The 12,709-nt window shown below is 40.4% G+C and overlaps 1 protein-coding gene across 1 annotated transcript; it reads left to right on the forward strand.

Annotated features, from left to right (window-relative positions):
- Nucleotides 1-183: 183 nt before the first annotated feature.
- LOC110096705 (aldehyde dehydrogenase family 2 member C4) lies at nt 184-2,422 on the forward strand (the record flags this gene model as incomplete). The annotated part of the gene is made up of 6 exons (XM_028700745.1): nt 184-300; nt 440-613; nt 1,238-1,375; nt 1,471-1,608; nt 1,697-1,758; nt 1,968-2,422. Coding segments are annotated over 6 exons (903 nt in total), but the record flags the coding sequence as incomplete, so codon positions are not given.
- Nucleotides 2,423-12,709: the final 10,287 nt, after the last annotated feature.

The following is a 12,709-nucleotide window of genomic DNA, read 5'->3' on the forward strand; positions in this document are numbered from 1 at the left end:
AAAATTGATGCGAAAAATATTGTTTTTTGGTAGTGAATTACTTTACATACATTTAAGACCTTGGTATCTCGATGATCATATTCCATCTTTTTTTTTTTCTTTTTGGGAAAATATAATTTATCTACTGCTTCATATAATATACACTTTATATATCGGGCTATATATTTAACATGTTAATTAATTAATGCTAATTTTGTTTTTAATGGGCAGGCCGGCATTCCCGATGGAGTGCTCAATGTTGTCACTGGCTTCGGCCCCTCCGCTGGTTCGGCAATTTGTTCTCACATGGACGTGGACAAGGTGGTTAGCTTTATTCGTAATATTGTTCATTTGTATTATGATCCAGATCATATAACAATTATAGTACTGAAGTAAAATTTGTAAATATGAGATTGCTGAAGAAAATTTGAATGTATTTTCCTATTTCATTTTGCATTAGGTAAGTTTTACTGGATCCACTGAAGTGGGCAAGAAAGTAATGGAAGCAGCGGCAAAGAGCAATCTGAAACATGTCTCACTCGAGTTGGGAGGGAAATCACCGCTCATAATCTTTGATGATGCTGACATAGACAAGGCTGTTAGTCTCGCTCACAATGCTGTATTCTTTAACAAGGTATCTTTTTTACTTGTGCAATATTCCCAGATTTTAATTGCTACCCCATCGGGCTTAGGGCATCTCCAACTGAAAATCTCATTTTTCAATCCAAAATACCGTGAAATTAAAAAATGCCGTGATTCATCTCCAATCGAACTCCATTTTGGCTCCTTTTGCGAAAGGTAACGGTCACTCTCTTCTTTCGCACGTTTCTTCGGCAAGTTCGGTAGAGGCAAAAAAATGGCGAAGATGAACAGTGCAACGCTAATATTGGCGTCCCATTGATCATCCGCAACTAAATAGCAGAAGTTTTACCGTTCGGCTGGAGCTCGCAAGCGACGACATTCAAGCGTTTGGAGTTCGGTTAGAGATGCCCTTAGCTGAGTTGGTGGGCGAGTGTAGTTGGGAACCCCCAACCCATTTCGATTCATCTCTCATGCGGCGTGACTACTTAAATGGAGAGAAAATGACTGTGTGGCTCTGCACCTGTGGGGTTGGTTGCTGGTAAGCCTACTGAGGGAGTAGTTACGCCGCCATGTGCCTCTTTTGGGGTGGCCACGAGTACATGCCCCTGTTCCAAAAAATAAAAAAAGATTTTAATTGCTCTAGGATATGTAAATTGAATTTTTTTATAAATTCTAGGGAGAAATTTGTGCGGCTGGATCTCGTGTTTTTGTTCAAGAAGGAATTTTTGATGCATTTGTGGAGAAGTCTGTGGAGATGGCTAAAAGTCGGGTAATTGGAGATCCTTTCAATCCTGAAGTTCAGCAAGGTCCTCAGGTATGGAAATTATAAAATTCAGAGTTCTTCTATGGCATCTCATGAATGTCTGTAATGGTTATATCAAAAAAATATTTTTTTTTTGAAATCTGCAGATTGATAAGAAACAATTTGATAAGGTTCTTAAATATATAGAGTATGGTAAAAATGAGGGTGCCACCTTATTGACTGGAGGAAAACCATATGGGGATAAGGGCTATTTTATTGAGCCAACCATTTTTACTGATGTCAATGTAAGCTACAATTCATCACTCACAAATCCTTTCACATTTTCACTTGGAATGATTTTTTCTTAACTTTTATTTTTAAAAATTATGGCAGGAGCACATGAAAATAGCAAAAGATGAGATATTTGGCCCGGTGCTGTGCCTTATGAAATTCCAATTTCACCAATTGATATAAAAAAACAAAAAGAAAAGAAAACTTTTTCTACTTCCTTTATTTATATTAATGACTTTAATTGTTTTCGTATAATAAATTAATGTCACTTAATTGTTTTCTTATAATTAATTAATGTGAAAATCTTATTCCTTCAAATTTAGACGGACTTAAATCCAATAGAATTTGATAGATGATGTTTTTTCTTTGGTAGGACAATAGAAGAAGCAATAGAAAAAGCTAATGCGACTCGCTATGGACTGGCAGCTGGCATTATCACCAATGATCTGAACATAGCAAATAGGATTTCCAGATCAGTTCGAGCAGGAACAATTTGGATCAATTGCTTCTTCATATTTGATCCAAGCTGTCCATTTGGTGGATTCAAGATGAGTGGATTTGGGAAGGATCAGGGCCTGGATGCAATGGAAAAGTACTTAAATGTTAAGTCTGTTATTACCCCTATTTACTCTTCTCCTTGGCTGTAATCTTGAATTAATTAAATGTCCTCTTATCTTAATTAATTTCCTCTCTCCCTCTCTCTCTCTCTCTAAAAGAGGAAAAAATAAAAGTTTTTGTCATATGTCAGAAAGAGCATTTGGATGAAATGATACTGTTTGGATTTGCTTGATAAATAGCATGTGTTAACAAAGCTTCACCTCCCCTTAAGTGTATGATTTATAGTCAACACTTCATGAACTAAGAGTTTGATTAATCACAAAAAATCACTTTGAGAATATATCTTTTTCAAGTTTCATGGAAGAAGCTAGTAAGATTCATGGGTCACAATTGAATATACAACTTGATCACATCAAAATTAATGGCTTAAATATTAGTTGTTTGGAGGTGAACATTATAAGTTTATAGTTTAAATAAACATATGTCTAAATGATGAAAATTTATCATTACGAAATATTTGTCTAATGGATGAGAATTTATCAACTCGATCAATATCTAAGAATCATGACTATCATATTAATACACTAATTCCTTATTTTACTATAAAATTAGGCTTATTGAAATTAATCCTATCTTTACTAGTAAAATCTATAAAACACAATATGCCCAAATATAAAAGTAAATTAGATATAATTGGTCTTTCACAAGGATAAAATTTGATATAAAAATTATTGAATAAAATGTCATGATCCTATTCAGAGGAGATTGTCCATTCTACCAAGTTATTGTCATGGATATAAATTAACTTCAAATATAGATCAAGACTAAAGTTTCATTTCAAATTACCTTAAGTAATAACATGATATAAAACTACTTATACAATCATGCTCATTTTGATTGTACAAATAAATGCATTAAGAAAATTTTGTGAAACATGTAATTTCATTTCCATTTGAGTTAATTAACTTGTTCTTAATCATGAACTCTTGAATCCAACTAAGCCTTCAAAATGTATTTGAGTTTTATAGTATTTTTTTCCTCAAAGATAAGGCTCTAATAGAGTTTCCTGCCCCTTATGTTTTTTCACCTCTAAAGTGTCACTATCTCCATCTCTCTCATCTTATTCACTACTAGTAGGCCTCTCCCCCTTTCTGATCTTTTTTACCTCCACATACGACTGGAGGTTCCTTATACCAATGTTGATTTCTCTTCATTCAACTTTTTACTCCAATATAACTCCTCTTCACAAAGATCTTGCAAAATAAATCTTACTTCAAGATCTATCACCCCCATGGATTTTGCTTTCCTAAACACTTCTAAATTCCCTCTTTTATAACCATCCTCCTCCTCATTATCCATCCTTAGGGTTGTTGTACAGCCCTTACCGACTTGTCTCGGCCTTGTACTTCTTTTTCTTCACGGGGACTTGTAATTGGAAAGATCTTATTTGCGCCTAAAGTGAAGAAAAAGTAAAGATTTCACTCTTTCTTATGTGGATAATGAAGATGATAAATTCCTCTTCTCGACTACAAATCTATTTGCTGGACAAAAAGAATGAGAACTCTCTTTAGTGGTGCATATTATTAGAAAAAACCATTAGATACTTCACTAATGTCGACAATCACAAGATCTTAAAAGCTTCATGGGAGATTCAAACTTCTCATGTTATCAGGTTATTTCTTTAAATTTAAACTTTACTATAAAAAAGATTTTAACATGGTATGAGATGGAGGTACATGTTTCCTCAATGGTTTATTATTTATGTTTAAGAAATGAAACTGGCATTTTAGGCCCATAAACGAAAAGCTTTCTAACATTCTTCCATAGGTTAAACCACCAAACCCCCTCTCTCTCTAATTAGAATGAAATTGGGTTATCTAAAGTGCCTAACAAAATCAAATTATCTCTAGTGTTAAGTTAAAAAAGTAATAATTTAAGAGCGAATTTCCAAGTAAAAGGTTACTTAAAATTTATTGCTATATGTATGAATCTCTCCACAACAACAAAAACAACATCAAGACTGTCACGACCCGACCCGAGACGGATCCCGCCTGCACCAGGCCGCGACCAGCTTAACGAACAGACAGACCAGGATCCAAACAGAGGAGAGAATACATGGTTAGAAAATATTTAGAATGATCCTTCTTTAATTAATTTTAATGAGAAATTTGACTTTTAAACAGTACACATGGCGAAAAAAGGATTTCATGTAAGCCAACCCACGTAAGTGGGACAAAAAGTCTTTGGTGAAGATCGCTTTTGCTCCAGGATCGTCCGGGGACGTAAGTTGGAGTCGTGCCCAGGACGATTCGGTAAGGGTTTGGTCGGAATTGGTGAAATTAAGCAGTTTGTCTGGACGAAATTTGGATCGTCTGGACCGAAAATGCTCCAAAGGAAGCCGGTCGCTCGGGGGACGATAATCTAAAATCTCATCTGGACGACACTGTGTCCAAGAGCCAGATCGTCCCGGGACGAAGGTGCGCATAGTCCGGGACGATCAGTCTGGATATATAATGGAAATTGTGATATTTTTGAAGAGAGCAGAAAAAGCTTAGGAGAGAGAAGAACGAAGGGAAAGAAGGTGGAAAAGTTGATTTTCGGGTGACGGTCCGAGCCGTTTTCGTCCGACGAGACTGTTCAGGAAAGTGGTTGTATCGCAAGGTAAGGCAAATTCCGCCTTCTCAATTTTCAGAACCGTCCGTGTTTGGCGGTATTATTCTGCCGGTAATTGATTTTTGCAAGGGATTTTCGTCGTATTTTTTCTGTTCTGGTTCAGTTTTTACCGCGAAATTTTCTGTATGTGTCGACATGCCGAGTGTGCACATTTTGGTTATTTTTCAGGAAATTTTTATCCAGGTAGATTTTTGATTTGACGGGCGTTTTTTCGTCGACTGTATTTTTCTGTGGTAGTCTAAAATTGTCTGAGCATAGATTAAAGTCTTGCAAATGTTGTTATCTACATTCTGGTGCAAATTTGGTATTCTGTGATTTTTTTTAGGAAAAAAATTGTGTAGAATTCCATATACAGCCGTTGTGCCTGCCACGGATTTTTATTTGATTTCCTGAACTTCGTCTGATTTCTTATGAATTATATGCTACTGTATTGCTATTAAAGGGAGATTATAAGGGGCCTGGATTCTAAGAGATTCAGTTAGTGGTCTGGGAAATCTGAAATTTGAGCTCAATCTGTAAATCTGAAATCTGTCTATTTCGGATCCGATGAAATCTGTTCTGGTGCTATAGCACATCTGTTCTGTGTGCCGTGAGCAGCATAAGCATTATTTGTTTCTGGTGCCGTGAGCAAAAGGGAGGCATAAGGGGCCAGAATCCGTATGAAGATTCTGTCAGTGTTAGAGATTTTAGCTGATTAATTATAATGACTAGTCGTTGATAATTCTGATTCTGATTTCCGTATATAATTCTGTAAGTAATATGGATTTCTGAATTTCTGTATGATAATTTTGATATGATCTGTATGATATGGATTCCTTATAATTGATTTGACAGATTACTGTTGCTGTTCCGATATGTGATTTCTGTACATTTTGATTTCTGTGATTTGAATCTGTATGCTCTGTCTGATTCGATATTTCTGTTTCTGTTCTGATTTTGATATACGAGTTCTGTTTCGATTCCTGTCAAGGATTTCTGCTCTTGATGTGCTTTGATGTGGTTCTGGAGTTTTGATTGGAGGTTTGGTCGCTTTGGCTGAGCTGTTGAGCTCACCTTGTTTCGGTGGTTTCAGTTCTAGGAAGGGAAGGAGGTCCAGGACTAGATTTCATAGAGAGTCTGATCAGTTATATAGTATCAGTTATCCTGTATTTTGATTTTTGTACAGACATGGCTCTTCTGCTCTGTTTCTTTGCTGTCTGAGCCATGGTCTGTTAGTTGTAGATGATTGTTTTTGTGGAAAAGAAAAGAAAAATATAGATGTTCTGTTCCGCTGCATTTGATGTTTCATAGTAGCATCTGGTGTTTGTCCTGTTTTTGAGTTTGAAGTATTTTGGAAGAATTCAGTTCGAAGCAAATTCCAAAGCCAGATCCTGGTCTGTCTGTTCATTAGCTGGTCGCGGCCCGGGTGCTGGGCGGGATCCATCTCGGGTCGGGTCGTGACAAGCTTTGGTGTATCAGAGCCATGGTTTTTTGGAATTTGGATGTAGTAGACAGAGCTGATAGGAAGTGATCTGAAGTTGGAGTCTGTCTGGGGTAGTTTTGGTTTGTTTGAGCTTTTTATTGTGTTATTTTTGTGAATAGTTTTCTGGATTTTTTTCTGGATTTTTTTGTATGGATCAGTCAGACCCAGACATTAGACGGGCAGATAGTGCGTCAGGCAGCACCAGTGGGGAGTACAGCCTCCAGTGGCTCGGTGCTTGATACACTATCTCAGTTTGCTACACTTGTTGCTCAGATGATGAGCCGAAGAGCCAGAGCAGAGCTTCTACCGTCAGGATCTGATGATATTTGATAGACATGCTCCAGATGTTCTGAGGTTGAAACCTTCGAGATTTGAGGGGCTGTTGAGCCCAGAACTGCTAAGGAGTGGGTTGAGGAGATTGGAGAAAGACCTTCTTTACGGCATGCCAGTGTCCCGGTTAGATATGAAGGTACCTTTGCTAAGATTTCTGTTGATGGTGAGGCTAGCATCTGTGGTTGGCCCATGCAGGAGGCTCAAAGTTTCATGGGCAGATTGAACTCTATGATTACTGGGAAGAAGTTCACTGAGTGTTTTCCGAGACCTGATATGGTTCTCGCCTTCTGCAGCGACTAAGCAGATGGCATGGAGACGTTTCTGAGGCTTGTTCAGGGGGAGCAAGACGGTGATGCATTGTACGAGGTTGAGTTTTACTGCATTAGCCAGGTATGCTCCCGCAGCTGGTTTTAGTATTCTGTTGAGAGGTGCTACACGATTTCTGAGGGCATTACGAAAGTCTGAGGCCACCCTTGGTACTATTTCACATTTCTGATTTTTTTGAGCTTGTGGCAGCGAGCCTCGTCTGATTGAAAACAACCTGATTGCTACTCAGCAGCGGGTGGAACTGCGAGTAGGAAGAGATTTGGGTAGGCGAGGCTTCGGCGTGGGTTCCTCTGGGAAGGGAATTAGGGATCTGGTTCTGGATCTAGTTGACTCAGGAGGAGTGGAGGGTTTTTGTTCTGGTATTGCTACAAGTACGAGAGTTCTGTGATCTGTCAGTATGTACTGTGTGCAAGAGTTGTGGATAGAGACACCTTGGGCCAGTGCTACAGGATGGCTTGGTCCCTGTGCTTCGATGTGTCAGCCAGGACAATCGATTGCGGAATGTTCCACAGACTGGATTTTGATGTGTTCTAAGTTCGATCCAGAGGGCTTTTTCAGACCTTGCAGTTCAGGCAGCAAGGACAGGACCGAGGACTGTTCTCCACCCCTGAGGGATCTGGTAGAGGTGGTGGAATTCGAGTTCTGTACCACGGAGACTACTGTTAGTGGTAGTCTCCCTCTGCTCGAGTAGTTATGTTGCTTCAAGCTCCAGCTCAGTTCAGCCACGAGTTACAGCTGGTCAGCAGGAGGCTCGTGATGCTCCAGATGTTGTGACAGGTACGATTTATCATTTCTGATCAGCCCTGTCGTGTTTGTTTGACTCGGAGCTGTCACTCTTTTCTGTCCGACGAGCTGTTTTGAGGCTTTTTGCGTTTTGGGGATTCAGTTTTGTTGCCGGTTTCCCCCCTTTCCGTGATTTTACCGGCTGGAAGTAATGCTGATTGCCCGTAAGTTTTGTTTGTGTGAGATTGAGATTTGCTGGGCAGAGGGGAAATCAATTTGATTCTGTTGTCGATTTCTTTATATGATGTGATTCCTGGGCATGGATTGGCTGAGTCTTTTATGAAGGCTCAGATTGATTGTTCTGAAGAAGCAAGGTGGAGTTTGCTTATGGCTGGAGAGCGATGTGTATTCAAGGGATTTCGAGGTGTTTCTCTCCAGTCTGATTTCTGTGTTGGAGGTGAGCAGATGTGGAAGAAGGGATGCCCAGTCTTTTTGGCTTCGTGGCGGGATTCTGAACCTGGGAGGTTGTTCTGTTTTCTGAGAATCCCAGTGGTACGAGAGTTTGCTGATGTTTTTCCTGAGGAGTTTGGTTATTTACCTCCGGATAGAGATCGTGGAGGTTCCTCTATCGATATTTTTCCGGGTAAGCTCGCGATAATCAAAGCTCGTACATGATGGCAACCGAAAGATCTTTCTGAGCTGAAAGTTCATACTTTCAGGAGTTAGTAGACAGAGGCTTTTGTCCCGTCCTAGTGTTTCTCCTTGGGGACAACCTATTTTTGGTTTTGTGAAGAAGAAAGCGGGACCACTTTCATATGTGTGTGGATTACAGAGTTTGAACAAAGTCATAGTCAAGAAAGAAGTAATCCTTTACCGTCAGATTGACGACTTGTTTTGACTGTCAGCTTTCTGGTTCTTTCTGTGTTTTCGATAGATTGACTGCGATCCGGATACTATCAGTGTGAAGGTAAAGGAAGGCTGATGTTGGTAAGACAGCTTTCAGTAATCGGTACGTGACACTATGGAGTTTCTTGGTTATGCCTTGGGGTAACCAATGCGCCTGCTATTTTTATGGATCTGATGAATCCGATGTGTTCGAGGGAGTTTCTGGATCAGTTTGTGATCGACTTCCTCGACCGATATTTCTGGTATTAATTCTGGCTTTTGGGAATGATTCATGCCAGACATTTGAGCATTGTTGTTGGAAGATCTTTGGAGGCGGCATCAGCTGTATGCGCAAGTTCCTCCAAGTGTGAAATTCTGGCTGAAGAGGTATTTCATTTCTGTGGGCATGATGATGAGTGGAGAAGGCATTTCCTGGTTGATCCCAGAAGATTCAGTGCGGTTGCTGATTGGCCGATGGCGACTACATGTTTGAGTACGTAGTTTTCTTGGGCAATGGCCGGATATTAACAATGGAATTTGTGAAGGGATTTTCAACAGATTTCGAACGCCTTTCGATGAGACCTGACGCAGAGGCAGTACTTTGTTTGGACACCAGAGTGGTGAAGCTGTTTTCAGAGATTTGAAGGACAATTTGGACTTCAGCTTCCAGTGTTAGCACTTTGTCAGGTACGGAAGGATGTTCAGGTGTTCAGTGATGCTTATGAAAGGTTTGGGATGTGTTTTTGATGCAGCAATGGAAGGTGTAATTGCTTATGCTTCTAGACGTTGAAAACGACATGAGAAGAATTATGACGCATTGATTTGGAGTTAGCTTGGCTGTTGGTGTTTTCGCTTTGTAAGATTTGGCGTTATTACTGTATTGGCGTCAGATGTGAGATTTTCACTGGATCATAGAGCCTGAAGTACATTTTTCACTCAGAAGGATCGAACTTGGAGGCAAGAGAAGATGGCTCGGTTGATCAAGGACTATTTTGAATTTTGACATTCAGTATCAGCCTGGTCAGGCTAATGTGGTAGCGGACGCTCTGACAGGAAAGTTCTTCTGGATTATCAGGTTTTGCAACTTACTTTTGATGATTTCCTGAATTCGAGACTGGAGCGATTACAGTTGGAGGTGATTTCCTCCAGTGGTTTGGATTTGGCTCAGATGAGCATTCAGTCCTTCCTTGCTTCCAAGGAGTCAGGAAGCCAGAAGTCAGATTCCTGTTATTCAACAGTTGATTGCTCAGATTTAATTAGTAAAACTCCTGAACTTCGAATTTCTGATTCTGGTGCTATTTTCTGCAAAAAAGGTTATGGATACTTGTGTTTGGAGATTTGAGGCAGGAGATTCTGTACGAATCTTACCATTCCGGTGCTACACTGTACATCCAGGCAGTCAAGTAAGATGTATGCTGAAATGAAGCTTTTTGTTCTGGTGGCCTGGAATGAAGAGGACGTAAGTTGAGTTTGTGTCGAGATGCGAGGCCTGTCAGTTTGTGAAGACAGAGCATCAGCGACCTAGGTGGACTGTTGCAGTCGTTGCCTATCCCTGAGTGGGTATGGGAGAAGTAAACGATGGCCTTTTTGCGATGGGTTTTCCCTCGATCTATACAAGGGCACGACGCCATTTAGGTGTTTGTAGATCGACTGCGAAGTCCGCCCTTTTCTTCCGATCAGACAGACCGATCAGGTGGATCGCTTGCACAGATTTTATGTGAAGGAAATAGTCAGTTGCACGGTGTCGCCTCGAGGTGATAGTTTCTGATGAGACGGACGGTTTACTTCCAGACTTTGGAAGGGCCATCAGCAAGGGCTTGGGTAACGAAACTGCAAATTTCAGTACAGCCTTTCATCCTCAGACGACGGACAAGTCCTGGAGGAAATTCAGGTGCTGAAGATCTGTTGAGGGCTTTGTGTTTTGGACTTTGCGGAAGCTTGGGAAGATCATACTCCCTTTTGATTTGGTTTTGCTTATCACACTAATTTTTAGGTCCAGTATGCGTATGGCACCGTACGAGGGCTCTGTATGGCAGGAAGTGCGTACTCCTTTGACTCTGGACTTGAGGTCTGGAGATAGACAGGAAGCTACATTTTCTGGGTTGCCACTTTCTTTGAGGAATATTTAGTTAAGATACAGAAATACACGTGGTTTGAGATCTACATCACACATGAAGAAAGAGTGCAGACAGCTACTGCCATAACTACAGACACAGTTTGTTAGGCGCTCAACTGGATTGAGACAAAGAAGATGAAGTTTAGACGAGCACAAAGCATTTGTCTAGTTAGGTCTGAGTGAACTTTCGGTAGTCAGCAGCCGATAGAAGAGTGTGTGAGCAGATATCGGGCAGCGTGAGCAAAGCTTAGTCCAAGGTATGTATGAACCTTTTGAAATCTTGAAAAGGATTGGGAAAATCTGCTTATCACTGTACTTTTCTGGATCGATGCCTGACGTGGCATCAACGTGTTTCACAGTATCCCACTTTGAGGAAGTGAGGTATTCTGAATCTGGGAAGAAGTTGTCAGCTGAACGAGGTTGAAATTCAGGAGATCTGGCGTACAATGAAGGAGCCAGAGTCGATTTTTGAACGTACGACGTCCGAAGCTACGAAGTAAAGAGATTCTGATGGTTAAAGTCGCAGTGGAAGCACCGTACTGCACGAGAAGCGACTTGGGAGAAGGAGTCTGACATGAGACAGTTCGTCCACGTACTTGTTCTGAGCCATTCTTGATTGGATAATGTCGAGGACGACATTTTTCTGAAGTTGGGGGAGATGTGAAGATCGCTTGGCTCCGAGGATCGTCGGGACGAAGTTGGATCGTCCCGGGAGACGATCGGTACACGGTTTGTTCAGAATTTGTGAAAATTGATAGCAGTTCGTCTGGACGAAAATTTGGATCGTCTGGCACGAAAAATGCTCCAGAAGGAACCGGTCGTCCGGTGACGATAATTAAATCTCGTCTGGATCGACACTTGTCCAGAGCCAGATCGTGCCCGGACGAAGTGCTGTCGTCCGGGACGATCAGTCTGGATATATATGGAAATGAGATATTTTGAAGAGAGGAGAAAAGCTTAGGAAGAGAGAGAACGAAGGAAAAAGTGGGAAAAGTTGATTTTCGGGCGACGGCCGAGCCGTTTATCGTCCGACGAGATGTTTAACGGAAAGTGTTGTACGCAAGGTAAGGCACAAATCCGCCTTTCTCATTTCAGAACCGTCCCGTGTTTTGGCGTATTTCTGTCCGGATTGATTTTTGCAAGGGATTTTTGTCTATTTTCCGTCTAGGGTTCAGTTTTTTTTACCGGTGAAATTTTCTGTATGTTTGTCGACGTGCGAGTGGTGCACATTCTTTGGTATTTTTTGGAGATTTTTGTCCGGTAGATTTGATTTACGGCAGTTTTTCATCGACTGTATTTTCCTGTGTATTTAAAATATGTCTGAGCAGTAGATAAGTCTTGCCAATTTGTTATCTACATTTCTGTGCAAAATTTGTATTCTGTGATTTTTCCAGGAAAAAATTGTGTAAATTCGTATTACAGCCGTTGTGCCTGCCCGATTCTTTGTCTGATTTTCTGAATTCCGTCCGGATTTCTTCTAGATTATTATGCTATCTGGTATTATTGCTATAAAGTGAGATATAAGGGGCCTGGATCCTAAGAGATTCAGTTAGTGTTCCTGGGAAATTCTGAAAATGAGCTCAATCTGAAATCTGATATCTGTTTGTTTCGGATCGCATGAAATCTGTTATGGCGCTTATAGCAATTCTTGTTCTGGTGCCGTGAGCACATAAGATATTTGTTCTGGTGCCGTGAGCACAAGGGAGGCATAAGGGGCCATAATCCGTAAAGATTCTGTCAGTGTCAGGGAATTTAGCAATATTAAATTATATACTAACTGATATATCTATTCTGATTTCCGATATATGTTCTGTAAAAGCAAATATGATTTCTGAATTTATGTACGATATAATTTGTTCTGATCGTATGATATGATTTTTGATACGATTCTGGCACGATTCTTGTTTCTGTTCCGATATCTGATTTCTGTATCATTTTTGATTCTGTTGATTTGATCTGTATGACTCCTACTGATTTTCGATATTTCCTATTCTGTTCTGATTTGATTATACGATTCTGTTTTGATATTTCTGTACGG

The sequence above is a fragment of the Dendrobium catenatum genome, unplaced genomic scaffold, assembly GCF_001605985.2.
Source record: "Dendrobium catenatum unplaced genomic scaffold, ASM160598v2 fragScaff_scaffold_1584, whole genome shotgun sequence".
Lineage (NCBI taxonomy): Eukaryota > Viridiplantae > Streptophyta > Magnoliopsida > Asparagales > Orchidaceae > Dendrobium > Dendrobium catenatum.